This window comes from Panulirus ornatus, chromosome 7, assembly GCF_036320965.1.
Source record: "Panulirus ornatus isolate Po-2019 chromosome 7, ASM3632096v1, whole genome shotgun sequence".
Taxonomy (NCBI): Eukaryota; Metazoa; Arthropoda; class Malacostraca; order Decapoda; family Palinuridae; genus Panulirus; species Panulirus ornatus.
In genome coordinates this window covers 30,059,431-30,082,728 of record NC_092230.1, presented here as the reverse complement: position 1 = coordinate 30,082,728, position 23,298 = coordinate 30,059,431, and the positions used below count along the sequence as shown (strand labels likewise).

General features: G+C 43.3%; 2 protein-coding genes across 3 annotated transcripts in view; one reads left to right on the top strand and one right to left on the bottom strand.

Annotated features, from left to right (window-relative positions):
* The window catches only part of LOC139749490 (uncharacterized), a 225,073-nt gene that overhangs the window by 24,780 nt on the left and 176,995 nt on the right, over window positions 1-23,298 (top strand). The gene's annotated exons all lie outside the window — the stretch shown is intronic.
* LOC139749342 (ETS-related transcription factor Elf-5-like) overlaps window positions 1-23,298 on the bottom strand; it is a 45,571-nt gene that overhangs the window by 9,025 nt on the left and 13,248 nt on the right. The window contains exons 2-3 of the mRNA XM_071663061.1: window positions 22,095-22,293; window positions 21,033-21,230 (exon numbers count right to left, since the gene is read on the bottom strand). Of these exons, the coding sequence (XP_071519162.1) occupies window positions 21,033-21,230; window positions 22,095-22,293 (397 nt within the window). The remainder of the gene's footprint in view (window positions 1-21,032; window positions 21,231-22,094; window positions 22,294-23,298) is intronic.

Genomic DNA, 23,298 nt, shown 5'->3' with positions numbered 1-23,298 from the left:
CATGAAGCAGTAAAACAGCTATTCAGAAATGGTCAAGTACTAATGATGAAGAATTTTAATTTCACATTGGCGGAAATGTCGATTCTCATGTAGACGTAGGGTCACGGAGACGCAACATATTAGAGTGTAGACAGAAAGAAGATTTCCTATACGTGCACGTCAGTAAACATACGGGGTTGTAAGGGACTAATCACATATGGTAACCTGGAAATTGAGAATATCATATACAATGTGCCAGCTGGAAAAAATGATCACGTGATGCTTCAGATTGATGATGTGGTAAATGAAGATGTAAGAAGAGCAGCGATGAGGCCAGAATCAGAGTGATCTAATAGTGGAAACTGCACATAAGGTGTAGTGGGATAAGAAAGGAAGTGCATAAAACCTTTAAAAAGAACATTATAGGTAAGGCGGGAAATGATGAAAAACTTTTCTATAAATTCATCAGAAGTAAATTGTAAGTTAAAAGACCGCTGAGAGGTAGAGATGGAAGAATTGTCGAGGATGATGTTAAGGTATGCAAGGAAATGATTGGCATGTTTAAGAGTATTTTCAATGTGGAAGACATAATAATGTGTTGGAATGGAGAAGAGGTATTGCAAAATGTTGAAATGTCTAAAAAAGATGTAAACAGGATACTTAAGGTTCTTGACCTATATTAGACTCGTGGTTCTGGTAAAATTTTCTCCATGTGCCAAAGATGGAGTACAGATGTACTTGACAGACCGCTGGGAATGTTGCTCAAGGTAACATTGGAAAAAGGTAAAGTCCCGAGGGAGTGGAAGACGGTCAACCTGATACCTTTCTAAAAGTGAGAAAGAGGACTGGAAGGAGGCGCTGAGGGAGAGACCTGTCTTCCTGATGAGCGTGGTCTGTAAGGTATGAAAATATAATTAAAGAGAGCGAATGGACAACTTCTTGCTGAGGTGGAAAGTAAGAGACAGCACGGTTTGGGGAGAAGAGGTCGTGATGCTTGATGGACTGCCAGATACAGGCTGGTTAAGAAACTGTATCTTCAGGCAGGAATAAAGGGGAGACTCTTTTTCGACGAAGAGATGATGATTTTATTGGAAGGGAACAAATGACGCGTATCATGGAGCCTTCTTGTAGTGTTATCAATGGCGTTTATGGGTCTTTCCTGGGACCATTGCGTAGAGGATAATGCGTCAACATTCACGGGTACGAAGCCAAACTCCAGAATTTGTCTGTCAAGTGGTGAGGATGGGACATAGTGAAAGAAGACTTCATGATGAATTTTGTCTATCAAGAAATAATCTGAAGAAATCTGTGAGAGGCGCCACGGAGATGATATCGTCCCGAACCTGTCCCTCAGAGTCCCACATCAGAAGAATAGAAAACGACACAAACTGTCTCTTGGTGCGTTTCGCAATTGCATCGAGTATGTGGTTTAGGAAATACTGAGTCAACTGTTCACTTACTACGTTGAGCCAGAATTAGAGTGTGCTTCTCAGGTTTGGTCACCACACTTCGAGAATTACAAAAGGCTGATAAAGAAGGTCCAGAGAAGGGCAACAAAGATGGTGCCGGAATGAAGAGAGCTTAGTTATAGGGAAAGGCTAGAAGCCTTAAAGTTGTTCACCATGGAAAAGAAAAAATGTGAGTGGTAACCTGATCACAGCCCTTAAGTTCTGAAACCAGCTCGATTACGCAGAGTAAACATTTCTTCGAATGATGTAGGGGTATGAGATCTAGAGGCCACAAATGGGGATTAAAAAGCACGTTATAAAGGATTTAAAGCAATACTTCTGTAATATACGAATAGTAGATAAATGGAATGAATTGAGTGATGGGACCGAGAATGTGGGCAGTACACCACACAAGTTTAAATGTTGTATGACTGCAGAGAAAGGTTAAAATATATGGCTTCTCGAGTGTAGAACATCTCCGTACAGTATAGGTAATTACATACGCGCACTCTTATTCCCCCATCTCGTAAACTTTATATGTGTATTAAGTCTTTAATTTTAGTGTCTAACACACACACACACACGCACACACACACTCACACACACACACACACACACACACACACACAGTTTAATGTCTTGTATTGACCACAACAATACATATCAATACATGTCTTTTTTACGAACAGCAAATGTGTACACAGTTATATATACACATAAGCACACAGCAGCCTAAGGCAGGTACCCATTGATCCACCACTATGTTCGAGGGGAGGATGAACGAACTAAACTACTGGGCAGTAGCACTGTCAATCTTGGCATACAAATTTTCTGAAGAAATTTGATCGTAAAGCTAATGGATGAGTAATTACAAAAGATATAATCAAATCTAATCAATGAGTGATTACAATGATTTTATCGTAGAGATAATGGATGAATGATTACAAAAGAGAAACTACTTAAGTAAGAGAGAGAACATAAGGTATGAAACATGAACTTAGAAACTATCACTATACGAAAAGATGTGCCGGTAGACTTGTTCTTGGACTGCCAGAGGACAGTTGCCATTGCTGAGTAGGTTGGATAAAGCGCTAGATATTGAGGCAGGCATATTATGAAAACTCATTTGTTTATATAAACTTACCTAAGTGGATAAGAGCAAATGATGCATATACTTTTTCAGCTTGGTTCAAATCAACCAGTGGAGTCCCGCAAAGTTATTCTTGGGTCTGTCGGAAAGACTTGAATGATAACTAAATTTGTGTGAGGATGATGGTGCAATTAGAGATAAAGGAAGTATTTTGTCAGATCTCCTTTGGCTTTGATTACCTATTGTAGACGTCTGGGCATGTAAGTGGCAAGATTCCTGAAGTATTCTAGGTCCATGTTTTGGGCCCTTAAGGCCTGTCTACACGAGCGGGCCTGATCGGCGGGTTTGCCCGTTAACGGGCAAATTCTGGCGGGCCTGCCCGTGAATGTTGTCCACACGACCGAAGTGATGAACAGCCGGGCCTGCCCGACGATATTGCCAGTAGCGGGTGGATTGCAGTACGAGAACCATGGTCCCTAGCATTGTCAAGAAAAAGATTTTGTGCTCTATGATAATAGCTTTGTGTCTCAAGAAGAAAAGGATATGGTGTAAAGATTGGTTAAAGAAAAGAAGTATGTTTGGAAGCACTGCAACAATACTTCATGAACTACAAAGTAGTGAGGAACACGACTTCAGACGTATCCTCACCATTCCCAGTGTTTTGGCTTGTGTCCAAGTTTGACAATGAAAGTCTTGGATTATCACTGTCATGGAGGAAAATCAGGTCATAGAAGCACCACAATTTAGGTACATAGATATCCTCACTCCCAGCTCCTGACTTCTGTGAATGCTTTACTTTCTTGCATTCACGCCGAAATTGGTTACGCAGCGTGTCTATTTTCTTTTTTATGTCATCCGACGTAACGGAAGTACCATGCTCTCTCATCTCCGCAGCAATAGCCTTCACTGCTGTTATGCGTTTGTCTCTGTTCTTATAGCATTTCATCTTCACATTCCATAAACATGGATCCTTACGATAAAGGTCAATCAAAGTACTAGTAAGTGCTTTAGACCAAAAAATTGTTGGTGGCTCACTAGAGTTATCCTGGGCTGCCATCGTTAAATGTTCACTGTGCTACTATGCCGTGAAATGAAGGCCCGCTGTGGGTTCACGATGTTATCTTGCGTCTGGCAGGGTAGAAACTCCAGCTACCGGGCACCAGCTCGGTGATTTCGCTCGGCGGGCTTTCGGGCAATTTGATCGTTTGCCCGTCAAATATGCCCGTTAACGGGCAAGCCCGCCGATCAGGCCCGCTCGTGTAGACAGGCCTTTAGGATCTTTCCGCGGCACTGATGAGGTGAAGCAAGAAGCAGCCCCCTGATCGTGCGTTCTGAGTGCCTAGTGCGCCTAGAAATCTCACGTGTTCTTGCTCCCTGGCGAGATTTCGGTCTTTCTCCTCCTTAGAAAGGTAAGAGCTGGGGCATCTCGAAGCACAAGTGAAAGAAATATAGCACCGAAGGGTGAAATACCCAACATGAAGTGGCAGTTAGGAAGATTAAAGAAAGAACACCCTTCCCCTATGATAGCCTCAGGCACACTGGGGCGGCGTTGATTTCACCCAGAGAGTATCATGTGTTTGTTCTCACAGTAAACCTTAGCCGTGTATCGCCTTTCAAAATGTATGGAGGCAGACTTTTTTTCCGGACACTTTACTTTCCTCGCGCCAAGAGTAATGTCGTACTTTCCCATCCCTATGGTATAAGATATTACGGCAGTCGTATCCCCCTTCCAAAGTGTATTATCGGCCATGGATTCGTATCCCAGGTAGTGATGCCACTCTTTGACATAGTTCTCACGATCGTAAGATTTTAGGCGTAATCTTTGGGGTTTAGGCATTTTGGTCTCAAAATGCCTCTGATCTAAGAATTTTCGAAGCATTTATTACTTTTAATAAACGACATATATAATGATAAAAAAGGCTAAGAAATTACATTGGTGGCTTGGTTTATACTTTGTAGGATCCTTGCCTACATTCGTGTACATATAACTAATCACATTCGTGACTGTGTACACCCACGTTCATGGACAAGGACGTGTGCGAGACTTGACGCCGACATGGTGTTTAGTCTTTTCCCCAACCCCGTTAATGTAAAGTTTCCTTAGATTTAGGCGATGGACTGGTTTTCATGGTAGTAGGACACTTGTTGGAACAATAACATATGCTGAATTTCTTTATGTTACTAATTCGAGCTAAAATTGGTCGGTCGCATCTACGAGATTTAAGGCGCGTTAACAAATCCTCCGCGTCGGGGAGAGAAAAACTCAGGCGTCCGGGATCTGTGGGTTTGAAAGGTTCCACCATCCCCTTTCCGCTCCCGCCTTCCTTTACGCAGTTCTTACGGGACTTGTGTGGGATTAAGGCTGCTGCATCATTAGAACAATGAGCGTATCAGGGAATTATAGACCTAGGGAAGTGGTACACCTCCAAGGAAAGAAGCAAAGCTATGGTACCAACAGACATTCCACCTGGAATGGATGAAAGACCCTGAGCGGAAGGATTGGGTGACAACGGATGCAGATGATGAGTTTGCTGCAGACTGCTTTGTTTGTGAGTGTAAATTGAAAAACTGAACGTATCATAAACTGATGACTCGCAATGCCTCGTAAAAACACGTGTAACAAATCGGCACTGATGACATACAAAGCCTCGTCGAAGTACATGAGAAACTATGCAGCCAAGGAAAGGGTTATCAGTATCCAGCATTTTTTCAGAGAGAACCCCGACCCAGTTGCACAATATGAAGTAGAAAAGGCTAAAGTTTTGTTGTTAGGATATATGGCTGAACAAAGTGAACCTTTCATTCGAGTGGATCATTTAGTGGCAACCTGGAACAAAATGTTCGCCGATAGTTAAACCGAACGAAATTTGAAAATGAAAATGATCAAGGCAACATATATGTTGCAAGATAGTGTTGCTTGGGAAGAGAAACAGTCTGTAGCTTACATTTGCATAGAAACTGTTATTTTTTGCCATAGTGATAGCACATTATTATGATGAAGGCAAGTGTAAGATCAAAGAGGCACTATTTCATATGGTTGAAATCGGAGAAGCAAATAGAGAACGACTGTATCATAGTTGCCAAAAACTAAAGGAATACCCTTGGAAAATGTAGTTAGGTTTGTTTGTGATAACTTCTCGACAGTTTTAAGGGTAAATAAAGAATTTCATGCGTACCTCAAGAACGATGTTCCATCTGTTTTTGTTCGAGGATGTGTTTGTCATTCGTTTGCATTATGCTTGAACCGAGCCTGTAACCACCGATCAATATGGCTTGGATCTTTTGTAACAGATGTGTGTTGTTGTTACTGTGCACGTAGCAGCAAACGTCATCATTTTAATGTAATTCAGGACATAGTTCAGGTTCCCAGACACCAGGTGTTGAAATTATCACAGACTCGCTGGCTGTCGAAAGGGTCGGCCATATGCAGAATTTTAGAACAGTGGGATGCACTGCATTTATTTATTTTTTCAGGGAGAAGCCAAAACATAGTGGATGGAGCGGCCCTGATACACAAAATTATGACCACTCTGGGAACCAAGCATGTGCTGATATATCTGAATTATATTCTATCCAAAGTGGACAAAATGAATCGAGAATTTCAATACCGTTTCGGCTGGATATTGACGTATTTTGGGTATGTTTTCGCGTGTTGAGGTAATACTCTTAAGAGGCCTAACCGCGATTGACCCCAAGAAAGCCAGTGACCTTAATGTTGGTAGGATATGTTAGGCTATGCTTCTTAAGGAACCTCCAGGAAGTAAGGAGGAAAGATTTCGCCTCGACTGTCGCGCGTCCTTGGTGGAATTGTGTTCACAAATGAAAAAATCAGATTTACATTTGATGTAAACACTGTCCTATCCACGCAGGGAATCGCTGAACCCCCCAAAAAGCTCTCCCTCCTCAGAGCAACATTGAGTCCAGAGTAAAACTGGCACGCCATTTTCCTACACTCGTCAGAGAATAAGACTTGGATAAGCTGCAGGATCAGTGGAGGGATTGATTGTATGCTGAAAAGTCCCTGAAATGCGTGCTTGATACGGCAACAACTTTCTGGTTTGAACTACGGACAATTAAAGATGGCAACAGTTAGTCCAAATTAAATCTTCTTTCAAACTTTTATATGCAGAAGTTAAGGAGTGGCGGCAGTGCTGCAAGCGGTACGCGGTGCTCGAAGGCAACGGGAAAAGAGGAGACGGAAATTCTTCCCCCAGGCGATGCCGAGATGCCAGTGATGACGAAGAAACATGAACCCAAGTTTTTCCACAATAATAGTAATATCTCGTGAAGGCTTGTACCATGTGTTTCTTATTTAGCGATATGGATGTCATGTAAATGAAATTAGAGAATCTTGGTATTTTTCATGCTGGTCTCGGGACCTGTCATTTTCCGTGTGAGGTGGTAACATATGCTGGGGGGAGGCGCCAAGTCTAGGGAGAGTTTCTGTACATAAGCGCATTTTTTTTTCTTTTTCATGGACCATCCCAGTATAGGTGGACGAGCTTGACCAGCTCATCAATATAGCGATGACGTAAGAAATTTTAGCGAAGATTTCTGTTGCCTCTGATACTTAGAGCAATGGGTTTACTTAGCTGGTGAACAATCAAACCAGCTCTTATCCTGCCACATTCTGTGTTTCTCTTATCACTTTGGTATTACGTTGTATGATAATGAGCTGTGTTGGTTGACATGACCTGCTTTGTTATTTGTTGGACACGTGAAGCTGGGTTCTATTCTGAGGGAAAGGATGTTTTTGTACTTCAAAACACGTCTTCAGTTTTCGAATTAGTTTGTGAATTTATGGGATTTTTTGTCTTTTTGAAATAATCTGTTGCACAGTATTGAAATAAGTTTATTTTTTTTATTATTGTTGAAGGAATAAAGAAGATGGCAGTCAAGGACTTGCGGGCGCGCCGCCAGTCCTTGCACACACACACACGCACATACACACACACACACACACATACACACACACACATACACACACACATACACACACACATACATACGCACACACATACATACGCACACACACACACACACACACACACACACACACACACACACACACACACCGTATATGATTCTCCTGACGGCTAGACAAGGCAGTATCATGGAGCCGCTTGTAGATCTGAATGAACATATCTAGAAAAACTGCTAAGTTTATAGACAGATGAGAATCATTTAACTTGAGGAAGATATAAGTGAAGTAACGCTGAGAATAAGTTGCGCATGTAATAGATTTTTTTTTTCCTTGAAGAGAAGACAAAAGGTGTGTATGAAAAAGAACTTTCTATTTGATTACCTGCAGTAAATGTTATGAGAATTAGTGTCATACGTAAGTCAGTATCATCTACATGAAGATTGGTTGATGAACTAGACTGGAATGGTAGGTACAAATGATGGCAGTTCATCTTTCGTGGAAAATACATCATGGCATGACTGCCAGCCAGAGATGCCGAAGCACTGAGAAAGAGGAAGTTGATAATGGCAGGTGAATGTGAAGGAACAGAAGGGAAAGAAAGATCTGAGTACGTGAGAGATAAAGGCTGTCAGTAGATAGCAGGGGCACACACACACACACACACACACACACACACACACAGGGAGGGGGAGAGAGAGAGAGAGAGAGAGAGAGAGAGAGAGAGAGAGAGAGAGAGAGAGAGAGAGAGAGAGAGAGAGAGTTGGAAAGTGAGGGTAGGGGGTATGACCTAAGAGGTAGGCGAACAAAGAGAAGGGGGGGGGGGTCATGTTGAAGACATCAACATTAGTTTAAACGAAGAAACAGGAGCGGAGTGGGGGAAAGGGGGTGGGGATGGGGGGGAGAGGACTGTTAAGTGAGAGAGAGAAGGTCAAACAAACATACGCGGAGGCAGACTCACGTATAATATTACAAGTGACGCTTCAGGAGCAACTCACATGGAGGATTGTCATCTCTGTCTTGACCTGATCAGCATGATATATATATATATATATATATATATATATATATATATATATATATATATATATATATATATATATATATATATATCATCCCTGGGGATAGTGGAGAAAGGATACTTCCCACGTATTTCCCGCGTGTCGTATTGGGCGACTAAAGGGGGCGGAGCGGGAGGCTGGAAACCCCCCCTCCTTGTATCTAAATTTCTAGAAAGGGAAACGGAAGAAGGAGTCAAGCGGGCAGTGCTCATCCTCCTCGAAGGCTCAGACTTGAGTGTCCGAATGTGTGTGGATGTAACCAAGATGAGAAGAAAGGAGAAATAGTATGTTTGAGGAAATGAACCAGGATGTTCCGGCTCTGAGCGAAACGAAGCTCAAGGGTAAAGGGGAAGAGTGGTTTGGGAAAGTTTTGATGTAGGAGTTGTGGGAATATATGATAGGGTGTAAGAAAGTATATTTTAGATTGTTGTGAGTAAAACTGAAAGTGGATGGAGTGAGATGGGTGATTATTGGTGCCAATGCACCTGGTCATGAAAGGAAAGATCATGAGAGGCAAGTGTTTTGGGAGCAGCTGAGTGAGTGTGTTAGCAACTTTTATGCACGAGACCGGATTTTAGTGATGGGTGATTTGAATGCAAAGGTGAGTAATGTGGAAGTTGAGGGTATAATTGGTGTACATGGGGTGTCCAGTGTTGTAAGTGGAGATGGTGAAGAGCTTCCGGATTTGTGTGTTGAAAAGGGACTGGTGATTGGGAATACCCGGTTTAAAAAGAGAGATATACTTAAGTATGCGCATGTGAGTAGGAGAGATGGTTAAGGGGCATTATTGGAGTACGTGTTAATTGATAGGCGTGTAAAAAAGAGATTTTTGGATGTTAATATGCTGAGTGGGGCAGCTGGATGAATATACGATAACTATCTTGTGGAGGCGAAGGTGAAGATTTGTAGAGGTTTTCAGAAAAGAAGAGAGAATGTTGGGGAGAAGAGCGTGGTGAGAGTAGTGAGCATGGAAAGGAGACTTGTGTGAGGAAGTATCTGGAGAGATTGAGTGTAGAATGGCAAAAGGTGAGAGCAAATGACGTGAGGGGAGTGGGTGAGGAATGAGATGTATTTAGGGAAGCAGTGATGACTTGCGCAAAAGATGCATGTGGTATGAGAAAGGTGGGAGGGGGCAGAAAAAAAAGGGTAGTGAGTGGTGGGATGAAGTAAAGTTGTAAGTGAAAGAGGAAAGAGAGGCGTTTGAACGATACATGCAGGGAAGTAGTGCAAATGACTGGGAGATGTATAAAAGAAAGTGGCAAGAGGTCAAGAGTAAGGTGCAAGAATTGAAAGAGAGCAAATGAGAGTTGAGGTGAGAGAGTATCATTAACCTTTAGGGGAAAAATAAAATGGAAGGAGGTAAATAACGTGCGCAAGACAGGAGAACAAATGGAACATCGGTGAAGGGAGCAAGTGGGGAAGTGATAACAGGTAGTGATGGAGTAAGAAGGAGATAGAGTGAGTATTGTGGAGGTTTGTTGAACGTTGAACATGTTTGATGATAGAGTCGTAGATATAGAATGTTTTGGTCGGGGTGGTGTGCGAAATGAGAGGATCATGGATAATGGTTTGGTAAAGATAGAAGAGGTAGTGAAAGCTTTGCGGAAGATGAAATCCAGCAAGGAGGCGAGTTTGGATGGCATTGCAGTGGGATTTGTTAAAAAAATAGGGTGACTGTGTTGTTGATAGATTGGTAAGGATATTCAGTGTATGTGTGGACCATGGTGAAGTGCTGAGGATTAGCGGAATGCATGCATAGTGCCATTGTACATAAGCAAAGGGGATAAAAGTAAGTGTTCAAACTACAGAGGCATACGTTTGTTGAGTATTGGGAAGTTATATGGGAGGATATTGATTGAGAGGGTGAAGGCATGTACAGAGCATCAGAATGGGGAAGAGCAGCTTGGTTTCCGAAGTGGTAGAGGATGTGTGGTTCAGGTGTTTGCTTTGAAGAATGTGTGTGAGAAATACTTAGAAAAACAAATGGATTTGTGTAGCATCTATGGATCTAGAGAAGGCATATGATAGGGTTGATAGAGATGCTTTGTGGAAGGTCTTAAGAGCTTTTACCAAGGATGTAAGGCATGTGTACGAGTAGGAAGAGAGGAGAGTGATTGGTTCCTCTACACAACCCTATCTATAGCCTATGCTCGGAACCATATAACATTGTTGGAACCGCTATTCCTTCAAACATACCCATTTTTTGCTCTCTGAGCTAATGTTCTCACCTTCCACACGTTCTATAACGCCTTCAGAACGTTTGCCCCCTCCCCCACCCTGTGACTCGCTTCCACTTGCATGGTTCCATCCGCTGCTAAGTCCGCTCCCAGATATCTAAAACGCTTCGCTTCCTCCAGTTTTTCTCCAATCAAACTTACCTCCCAGTTAGCTTGTCCCTTAACCCTACTGAACCTAATAACCTTGCTGTTATTCACATTTACTCTCAACTTTCTTCTTTCACACACTTAACCAAACTCAGTCACCAACTTCTGCAGTTTCTCAGCCGAATCAGCCACTAGAGCTGTTTCATCAGCGGACAACTGACTCACTTAACAAGCCCTCTCATCCATAACAGACTGCATACTTGCTCCTCTCTCCAAAACTCCTGCATTCACCTCCCTAACCACCCCATCCATACACAAATTAAACAACCTTAGAGACATCACGCACCCCTGCCGCAAACCAGCATTCACTGGGAACTAGCCACTTTCCTCTTCCTGCTCGTACACATGCCGTACATCCTTGGTAAATAGTTTTAACTGCTGCTAGCAACTTACCTCCCTCGCCATATACTCTTAAAACCTTAAACAAAGCATCTCTATAAACCTTATCATATGCCTTCTCCAGGTCCATAAATACTGTGTGGAAATCCATCTGTCTTTCTAAGTATTTCTCACATACATTCTTCAAAGCAAACACCTGATCCACACGTCCTCTATCACTTCTGAAACCACACTGCTCTTCCCCAGCCTGATGCTCTGTGTATATATATATATATATATATATATATATATATATATATATATATATATATATATATATATATATAAAGAAATATATATATATATATATATATATATATATATATATATATATATATATATATATTCTTTTTTTCTTTTAAACTATTCGCCATTTCCCGCGTTAGCGAGGTAGCGTTAGGAGCAGAGGACTGGGCCTTTTTTGGAATATCCTCACCTGGCCCCCTCTGTTCCTTCTTTTGGAAAATTAAAAAAAAAAACGAGAGGGGAGAATTTCCAGCCCCCCGCTCCCTCCCCTTTTAGTCGCCTTCTACGACACGCAGGGAATACGTGGGAAGTATTCTTAATCCCCTATCCCCAGGGATAATATATATATATATATATATATATATATATATATATATATATATATATATATATATATATATATATAGAGGGGACGGGAGCGGGGGGCCGGAAATCCTCCCCTCCTTGTATTAACTTTCTAAAATGGGAAACAGAAGAAGGAGTCACGCGGGGAGTGATCATCCTCCTCGAAGGCTCAGAGTGGGGTGCCTAAATGTGTGTGGATGTAACCAAGATGTGAAAAAAGGAGAGATAGGTAGTATGTTTGAGGAAAGGAACCTGGATGTTTTGGCTCTGAGTGAAACGAAGCTCAAGGGTAAAGGGGAAGAGTGGTTTGGAAATGTCTGGGGAGTGAAGTCAGGGGTTAGTGAGAGGACAAGAGCAAGGGAAGGAGTAGCAATACTCCTGAAACAGGAGTTGTGGGAGTATGTGATAGAATGTAAGAAAGTAAATTCTCGATTAATATGGGTAAAATTGAAAGTTGATGGAGAGAGGTGGGTGATTATTGGTGCATATGCACCTGGGCATGAGAAGAAAGATCATGAGAGGCAAGTGTTTTGGGAGCAGCTAAATGAGTGTGTTAGCGGTTTTGATGCACGAGACCGGGTTATAGTGATGGGTGATTTGAATGCAAAGGTGAGTAATGTGGCAGTTGAGGGAATAATTGGTATGCATGGGGTGTTCAGTGTTGTAAATGGAAATGGTGAAGAGCTTGTAGATTTATGTGCTGAAAAAGGACTGATGATTGGGAATACCTGGTTTAAAAAGCGAGATATACATAAGTATACTTATGTAAGTAGGAGAGATGGCCAGAGAGCGTTATTGGATTACGTGTTAATTGACAGGCGTGCGAAAGAGAGACTTTTGGATGTTAATGTGCTGAGAGGTGCAACTGGAGGGATGTCTGATCATTATCTTGTGGAGGCTAAGGTGAAGATTAGTATGGGTTTTCAGAAAAGAGGAGTGAATGTTGGGGTGAAGAAGGTGGTGAGAGTAAGTGAGCTTGGGAAGGAGACCTGTGTGGGGAAGTACCAGGAGAGACTGTGTACAGAATGGAAAAAGGTGAGAACAATGGAAGTAAGGGGAGTCGGGGAGGAATGGGATGTATTTAGGGAATCAGTGATGGATTGCGCAAAAGATGCTTGTGGCATGAGAAGAGTGGGAGGTGGGCTGTTTAGAAAGGGTAGTGAGTGGTGGGATGAAGAAGTAAGAGTATTAGTGAAAGAGAAGAGAGAGGCATTTGGACGATTTTTGCAGGGAAAAAATGCAATTGAGTGGGAGAAGTATAAAAGAAAGAGACAGGAGGTCAAGAGAAAGGTGCAAGAGGTGAAAAAAAGGGCAAATGAGAGTTGGGGTGAGAGACTATCAGTAAATTTTAGGGAGAATAAAAAGATGTTCTGGAAGGAGGTAAATAGGGTGCGTAAGACAAGGGAGCAAATGGGAACTTCAGTGAAGGGCGTAAATGGGGAGGTGATAACAAGTAGCGGTGATGTGAGAAGGAGATGGAATGAGTATTTTGAAGGTTTGTTGAATGTGTCTGATGACAGAGTGGCAGATATAGGGTGTTTTGGTCGAGGTGGTGTGCAAAGTGAGAGGGTTAGGGAAAATGATTTGATAAACAGAGAAGAGGTAGTAAAAGCTTTGCGGAAGATGAAAGCCGGCAAGGCAGCAGGTTTGGATGGTATTGCAGTGGAATTTATTAAGAAAGGGGGTGACTGTATTGTTGACTGGTTGGTAAGGTTATTTAATGTATGTATGACTCATGGTGAGGTGCCTGAGGATTGGCGGAATGCGTGCATAGTGCCATTGTACAAAGGCAAAGGGGATAAGAGTGAGTGCTCAAATTACAGAGGTATAAGTTTGTTGAGTATTCCTGGTAAATTATATGGGAGGGTATTGATTGAGAGGGTGAAGGCATGTACAGAGCATCAGATTGGGGAAGAGCAGTGCGGTTTCAGAAGTGGTAGAGGATGTGTGGATCAGGTGTTTGCTTTGAAGAATGTATGTGAGAAATACTTAGAAAAGCAAATGGATTTGTATGTAGCATTTATGGATCTGGAGAAGGCATATGATAGAGTTGATAGAGATGCTCTGTGGAAGGTATTAAGAATATATGGTGTGGGAGGCAAGTTGTTAGAAGCAGTGAAAAGTTTTTATCGAGGATGTAAGGCATGTGTACGTGTAGGAAGAGAGGAAAGTGATTGGTTCTCAGTGAATGTAGGTTTGCGGCAGGGGTGTGTGATGTCTCCATGGTTGTTTAATTTGTTTATGGATGGGGTTGTAAAGGAGGTAAATGCAAGAGTCCTGGAAAGAGGGGCAAGTATGAAGTCTGTTGGGGATGAGAGAGCTTGGGAAGTGAGTCAATTGTTGTTCGCTGATGATACAGCGCTGGTGGCTGATTCATGTGAGAAACTGCAGAAGCTGGTGACTGAGTTTGGTAAAGTGTGTGGAAGAAGAAAGTTGAGAGTAAATGTGAATAAGAGCAAGGTTATTAGGTACAGTAGGGGTGAGGGTCAAGTCAATTGGGAGGTGAGTTTGAATGGAGAAAAACTGGAGGAAGTGAAGTGTTTTAGATATCTGGGAGTGGATCTGTCAGCGGATGGAACCATGGAAGCGGAAGTGGATCATAGGGTGGGGGAGGGGGCGAAAATTTTGGGAGCCTTGAAAAATGTGTGGAAGTCGAGAACATTATCTCGGAAAGCAAAAATGGGTATGTTTGAGGGAATAGTGGTTCCAACAATGCTGTATGGTTGCGAGGCGTGGGCTATGGATAGAGATGTGCGCAGGAGGATGGATGTGCTGGAAATGAGATGTTTGAGGACAATGTGTGGTGTGAGGTGGTTTGATCGAGTAAGTAACGTAAGGGTAAGAGAGATGTGTGGAAATAAAAAGAGCGTGGTCGAGAGAGCAGAAGAGGGTGTTTTGAAATGGTTTGGGCACATGGAGAGAATGAGTGAGGAGAGATTGACCAAGAGGATATATGTGTCGGAGGTGGAGGGAACGAGGAGAAGAGGGAGACCAAATTGGAGGTGGAAAGATGGAGTGAAAAAGATTTTGTGTGATCGGGGCCTGAACATGCAGGAGGGTGAAAGGAGGGCAAGAAATAGAGTGAATTGGAGTCATGTGGTATACAGGGGTTGACGTGCTGTCAGTGGATTGAAGCAAGGCATGTGAAGCGTCTGGGGTAAACCATGGAAAGCTGTGTAGGTATGTATATTTGCGTGTGTGGACGTGTGTATGTACATGTGTATGGGGGGGGGGGGGGGTTGGGCCATTTCTTTCGTCTGTTTCCTTGCGCTACCTCGCAAACGCGGGAGACAGCGACAAAGTATAAAAAAAAAAAAAAAAAAAAAAAATATTTATATATTGTTATTATACTTTGTCGCTGTCTCCCGCGTTTGCGAGGTAGCGCAAGGAAACAGACGAAAGAAATGGCCCAACCCCCCCCCCCCCCCATACACATGTATATACATACGTCCACACACGCAAATATACATACCTACACAGCTTTCCATGGTTTACCCCAGACGCTTCACATGCCTTGATTCAATCCATTGACAGCACGTCAACCCCGGTATACCACATCGCTCCAATTCACTCTATTCCTTGCCCTGCTTTCACCCTCCTGCATGTTCAGGCCCCGATCACACAAAATCTTTTTCACTCCATCTTTCCACCTCCCATTTGGTCTCCCTCTTCTCCTCGTTCCCTCCATCTCCGACACATATATCCTCTTGGTCAATCTTTCCTCACTCATTCTCTCCATGTGCCCAAACCACTTTAAAACACCCTCTTCTGCTCTCTCAACCACGCTCTTTTTATTTCCACACATCTCTCTTACCCTTACCTTACTCACTCGAACAAACCACCTCACACCACACATTGTCCTCAAACATCTCATTTCCAGCACATCCATCCTCCTGCGCACAACTCTATCCATAGCCCACGCCTCGCAACCATACAACATTGTTGGAACCACTATTCCTTCAAACATCCCCATTTTTGCTTTCCGAGATAATGTTCTCGACTTCCACACATTCTTCAAGGCCCCCAGAATTTTCGCCCCCTCCCCCACCCTATGATCCACTTCCGCTTCCATGGTTCCATCCGCTGCCAGATCCACTCCCAGATATCTAAAACACTTCACTTCCTCCAGTTTTTCTCCATTCAAACTCACCTCCCAATTGACTTGACCCTCAACCCTACTGTACCTAATAACCTTGCTCTTATTCACATTTACTCTTAACTTTCTTCTTCCACACACTTTACCAAACTCAGTCACCAGCTTCTGCAGTTTCTCCATGAATCAGCCACCAGCGCTGTATCATCAGCGAACAATAACTGACTCACTTCCCAAGCTCTCTCATCCCCAACAGACTTCATACTTGCCCCTCTTTCCAAAACTCTTGCATTTACCTCCCTAACAACCCCATCCATAAACAAATTAAACAACCATGGAGACATCACACACCCCTGCCGCAAACCTACATTCACTGAGAACCAATCACTTTCCTCTCTTCCTACACGTACACATGCCTTACATCCTCGATAAAAACTTTTCACTGCTTCTAACAACTTTCCTCCCACACCATATATTCTTAATACCTTCCACAGAGCATCTCTATCAACTCTATCATATGCCTTCTCCAGATCCATAAATGCTACATACAAATCCATTTGCTTTTCTAAGTATTTCTCACATACATTCTTCAAAGCAAACACCTGATCTACACATCCTCTACCACTTCTGAAACCACACTGCTCGTCCCCAATCTGATGCTCTGTACATGCCTTCACCCTCTCAATCAATACCCTCCCATATAATTTACCAGGAATACTCAACAAACTTATACCTCTGTAATTTGAGCACTCACTCTTATCCCCTTTGCCTTTGTACAATGGCACTATGCACGCATTCCGCCAATCCTCAGGCACCTCACCATGAGTCATACATACATTAAATAGATAGATAGATAGATAGATAGATAGATAGATGTATAGCTAGACAAATAGATTGATGAGTGATCTTTAATTCAGGTTTCGACCGTAATTTCTGTACTTTTGTGTCGATGTTGCAGATTGTGTCATTGTAAACACGTGTATGATATCTGGATAATTTTTCGGACGATGTTTTGTCTGGAAATATGAACTCTTTCTTTTATATCACTATAGGGTGAAATTCTCATCGTTACCTGTTAAGAATTTCGTCAGGATCTGCCCGTGTTATCATGAGTTGTTACATGGTATGTTTGGTAAGAGTCGCCGTTCATGATTGTTTGCCATTTCTACGAAAATAAAATAAAACACTGTTGTATATATAATGTTGTGAGGGCGGGGTGAGTGGGTGCGGGCACGTTACGGCGATGGGAGTGATAAGGTTGGTGTAGATTGATACTATTGGAGCACCATAGCTGACACACACACACACACACACACACACACACACTCGAACATTTTCTAATCTTAGATGGAAAATAAAGATACTGGATAAGAAAACCTGACGGGATTTTGGGTGTAAGATTAGCAATGTTGACAGACTAAGAACGTATTGCATTAGGCAGAGGAGCAGATATTGCCACCTTGAACGATGATTTGGTTACTTGAATGGTGTCTGGTAGACATTATGGTGGTTAAGGTCTGATAACTAGCGCAACCAAATGACTAGTATGGATTCACAACGTCGCGTGTGCTAATGATGTACCTCGCTGTGTTGCAGGTTAGGTTAGGTTAGGAGAACAAGAAAGAAAAAGAAAAAGAAAGCGCTGCTAATAGCCTAGATGAGAGACTTTCGTGTCAGGAAAGAAAATTGGCAATAAAATCAGATGTAAGTTCCCGTCCATAAGTTCGTGAACACGACAGTTCACTTGAACATATGTACACGACGGCACAACCCCTAAGCAGGACGGCACGTTCCTTTGGTATGATGGTCTGGTCCTTGACCTCACCATTAAGCTTCAGGTCAGAGGTCATGCCATTTGTACCCAGGGATCGTACCTTCGTGGTGAAATACATTTTATCTAATACTTTATTGTGTGACTCTGCCACCAGTGAGAGCGGGAGAGCTCAGGTGGTAGTGTATTGGCCACTCCCAATACTCCAGCTAACTCAAGGATTATCCTGTCCTCTGCCCTTGTATCAACCCATTACATAGTAGGCCGCCCAGGGAGGTACTACCGTCCTGACTGAGGAACGTTAAAGTGGTGCGCGGAACCTTCTTACACCCGCCATGTCAGGATTGCTAGTCTTAATTTCTGCCTCATCAAAACGGGACTACCGGGCTAGTCCTGCCATCTTCTTACAGGCACCATACACCTACTCAAACCTTGCTTATTATCATTACTTACCAGTTTCTGTCCAGTCTAGCATTCATAAGTATCATCATGATAGAGTCCGTCAAATCTATGGCCCTTAGTCCCCGGCATCATGGGGTGCTAAGAATCTCCGGGTTCCCGCCGGACTCTACTGCCAATGAGTGGGAGGGCTCTGGCAGTAGTAGTACCGGCCCCTCTCACGACCTTTCCCCCTCTGTTAAACCCGCCTCTTCTTCTAGTTACTATACCAACATCTGTAGTCTCTCTAGTAACCTATCCTCAGTTGAACACCATCTGTCTAGTACCCCTCCTAATATCTTGCTTCTCTCTGAGACACAGTTGTCTTCTGATGTCCCCACTAGTCCATTCTTCATATCTGACTATAACCTCCACTCACGATACGGTTCAGAGGTGGTGTTTGTGCTTTTTACATCAACTCACCTGCTACACGCCTCAGAGACCTTGATTACTCAAACTTTGATGTTATGTGGCTCAAGGTCTGTCTCCCAACTACCACACTTTTCCTGTTTCGCCTGTTTTGACTATCTAAACTCCTGCCATGAGACTGTGACATCCTTTCATCCGCAAGCCGAGATCCTTTATCTCGGGAATTTCACCGTTCACCATGAAGAATGGTTGAATTCCACCTACTCATATTCCTGACCGATGTGACCAATCTCCTAATATTCTGGTGCTGCTTTTTTTACTTCTAGTCCGTCTCGCCGTAAATACACAATATCACTCCCAGTTGATTCATCTGATCACACTCTCATAAATGTATCTATTCCTACGGCACTTCCCCCTCCAGCAGCCCCTTCTAAGGGTACTGGAATAATTTGAGTAACTTCTTTTCTGACTTTCCTTGAGTAAATTACTGTCTTTCGTGGTGATACTTCTGTCTCCGCCAAACGCACTGCAGGGGTTATTCTTGCGGGAATGGAAGCAGTTATCCTTTCCTCCTCCAACACGACCTTTTCATCCAGTCCATGGTTCAACCGTTTCTGTTCTGTGGCAATTCAGACAAGGGATCAATCAGGCTTATCGGGCTTGGAAAAACTCGCCTTCCTCTGGCTCCCATTCAGCTTTTATCAGTGTTCGTAATCGCTGCAAGCACTTTATCCATGAGGTGAAGCGTTCCTTTATTCAAAGGAAGTGCTATAACCTCTCCTTGTCATCCACTAATAGGTCTTTCTGTTCTTTAGCTAAGGACATCTCAAATAACTTCTGTCGATCTACCTTTCCTACACTTTTCCGTTCTGACGGTACTATAGCTGTCTCTCCTGTTGACAAAGCAACTCTCTTTGTCTCCCGTTTCTTCTCTAACTCCACCTTGGATGACTAACATTCCTTCACCCCCTGATGCTCCTCTTACTAATCCTATGCCTTTTCCTTTAATCCTTTTTTCGGACTGTCCGAAAAGCGCCTTTCTCTCTGGACACATGCAAGGCTTATGGTCCTGATGGCATCCATCCCTATGTACTGAAAGAGTGTCTCTGAACTTGCACCTGTGCTTGCTCGTCTGTTCTGTATCTGCTTAAAAACCAAAAATTTTCCTTCTTGGATACATGCACTGATACATCCCATCCCTAAGAAGGGTGACCGTTCTGACCCCTCTAACTATCGTCCTGTTGCTTTGCATCTACCATTTCCAAAGTCTTTGAATGCCTCCTTAACTCTCATATTCTTAAACACCTCGAAAATCAGTCCTCTCTGATCACCAGTATGGCCTCCGTAAGACGAGATCAACTAGTGATATTCTTTCCTATCTTACCAATGTCTGGTCATCTTTTGGCTTCCCTCCCTCACTTTGCCCCTTCATAGCTAGCTTTCTCTCCGGACGGTCTATCTCTGTAGTGGTTCATGAATCATGAATTTTTTTAATCAACAGCGGTATTCCTTAAAGTTTTATCCTCTCCCCTATACTTTTCCTCCTTTATTTCAACGATTTCCTATCCTCCACAAATAATCCAATGCACTCATACGCTGACGACTGAAAACTGCATTCCTCCCCATCCTTCAATTCTGCTATTTCTTCTCTCACTCCATCTGCATCTCGTCTTGACACAGCTTCCTCAATGCCTCCATGACCCAGTTTTTACCCATCTCTCTATCGAAAACTCCTCACAACTGTCATCCTTCCTTGACGGTTTTGTAATTCCACCTCTTGACTCAGTGAACATATTGGGTATGACTGTAACATCTACTCTTTCTTTGAAACCTCACATTACAGGAATAAGCTAAATCTGCTTCAAAGAAATTGAGTGTCCTGTTTAAATGTCGAAACTTCTCTTTTGAACAATTGCTCCATTTATACAAGGGAATGATTCGTCCTTGTATGGAGTACTGCTCTCATATTTTGGGTGGTTCTAGCTCTTCATCCTTACTTAAGAGAGTCGAGTCGAAAGCGATCCGACTTATAAACTGTCCCATACTAACTTCCAAACTTGACTCCCTTGCCCTACTCCGCAATGTTGGTTCACTTTCCTTCTATATGTATTTGGTTTCTGCTCTCGAGAGGTGGCTGCTTGTGTGCCCCCGCCACTAGCTAGACCATGCAATACTCGGCAAGGATTACTGTGAGGACGTTAGCAACTCAAGGGTGGGCCGTTTTGACACCTGCTTTTTTCCCTACACGTCGTAGCTTTGGAACTCGCTACCTTTCCATGTCTTTCCCAATACCTATGACCTAGCACATTTCAAAAGACAGGACTTTCACTTCTCCAAAATGCGTAAATGCTTTCCCTTGTCTTTTCTTTTTCCGTTTCATAATTCTCTCTGTACTTCAATTGATTCCCGGCCTTGATGTGGACTTTCGTCCGTGCCTAGATCCTTCAACATATAAAAGCAAACAAACTACAAAATGGTAATGGCTAGATGGAACGTGGTAAGGGTTTACCGATGTTGATGGTGTCAAAGTTTATCGTCAGATCCGGGAAGTTATCGTCTTCCAACGTTCTTGTCCAAGTAGGGTCCTCAGGCATCCATGGGGGCAACGCGAATTTCCACTGTGACGTACCACCGGCATCGCCGCTGCCACCGCCTTCGCCGATGCCACCGCCGCTGCCGCCGTCGCCGCTCATGGACCACCCTGTCGCTATAAATGATACCGGCACTGTAAGAATGTCGATCGAAACTGGCAATATTCTCCCCCGCTCTTTTTACTTCATATATGCTATAAAATGGTATAAGAGGGTCATTAAGGCGATTTATTGAGGCTGTGGTCAGTGTGCTACATTGACGATTCCCCTCAGAAAATGAGCAAGGTTGTCGGTTTGAGGGAAAACTGTGACCACCAAGAATTATAATGAGCCTCCCTGCGGGATTGCTGTATAGAATATAGGGAAATTATCTGCAGCGTTTTTATAATTTGGAAAACCGAGAGAGAGAGAGAGAGAGAGAGAGAGAGAGAGAGAGAGAGAGAGAGAGAGAGAGAGAGAGAGAGAGATTAATCACATTCTTGTAATCATGACTGCTGTGATAAGCTTTCATCAAGATGAATATGACTCAAATAGATTTCACTGCGTAAGAAACTGAGTACTTGAGATGGTTTCCCTAAAGACCTTACCACGAGACAAGGACAAACGACTGGTCGCATTGTTAAGGTCTTGTGGGAAATTTGAGACAACCTCGGGGAAATTATGGTGACGTTACGACGGATTATAACCATCTCGAGAGAACAGCATTGTGGGAAAATGACCAACTCATTGAGAAGCTCCTTGACCCGTGGGAAAATTCTCAGGTGTGGGGAATGCAGCACGACCATGGGGAAATTGGTGACTGTGGTGAAGTTCCTACCGACTTTAGGAAGATATCAGCGTCTTAATGATTAACATCAGGGACAGTTGAAACCCCTTGGAATATCACAGGTCCATACTTAGAGTAATTACCGTCATGTTTACATGAATACAAGCACTAATGGTGCTAATGCTACCCTAGGATAACGTACACATATCCTTACCTGTTCCTTCCCTGTTCTTCATTCTCTGGAGTTCCTCATAGAAGGTGTTGCCATATCTGGTGCCCACGCATTGGCACATATCACTGTGGGAGAGTGTAAGCAGCTGCTGTCCCGTGCAATTCTCGAGAGTCCAGAAGCTGTTGGTGCTCTGGTCGATGTTATGTCTACTGCACACACTGGCGACCCACTCAGTGCAGTCCTGCAACAAGTGAATAGAGGAGCACTGCTTGGTTGGTACATGGTGATGGTTGGTACATGGTGATGGTTGGTACATGGTGATGGTGGTGAGGGTTGTTGGTGGTGGTACGGTGCTGGTGTCTGTCGGTGTCATGATGTTTTATGCAAGGCAATCGCCGAGGCCTCTGACTCCGCCTCCCTCCCTCTCCCCGAGGCAACTGTTGCCGAGTCGCTGGTTCATAGCTTCACTGGTCGAAGGATATGTCCAGGTGTCGTGTTTTACGCTAAGACGACCACAGCTGCGACATTGGCCTCTCGAGAGACTCGCTGGTGGGGGGGGGGGGGGGGGGTTACTGGTTCACTAGTTCATGTGTAATGATGGTTGTCCAGTCAGGCGTAATGCAGATATTCAGATGTGTGTGTGTGTGTGTGTGTGTGTGTGTCTGTGTGTGTGTGTGTGTGTGTGTGTGTGTGTGTGTGTGTGTGTGTGTGTGTGTGTGTGTGTGTGTTACAAAACAGAACACAAGAAACAGTAAATAGTGTATTGCGGTTGGCGTTCTAGACCGTGACGCATTCAACGGCCGCGCAGGGTCGAGAGCACAGGTTCTGATCATGGTTACGGCAGTCGGTCCACAGCAAACCCAGCTGTTCATCCACCCCTAGGGGTTGGTCGATAGAATGGGTACCTGGCTCAGGCTACGATATATATATATATATATATATATATATATATATATATATATATATATATATATATATATATATATATATCTTTTAAACTATTCGCCATTTCCCGCGTTAGCAAGGTAGCGTTAGGAACAGAGGATTGGGCCTTTTTTGGAATATCCTCACCTGGCCCCCTCTGTTCCTTCTTTTGGAAAATTAAAAAAAAACGAGAGGGGAGGATTTCCAGCCACCCGCTCCCTCCCCTTTTAGTCGCCTTCTACGACACGCAGGGAATACGTGGGAAGTATTCTTTCTCCCCTATCCCTAGGGATAATATATATATATATATATATATATATAT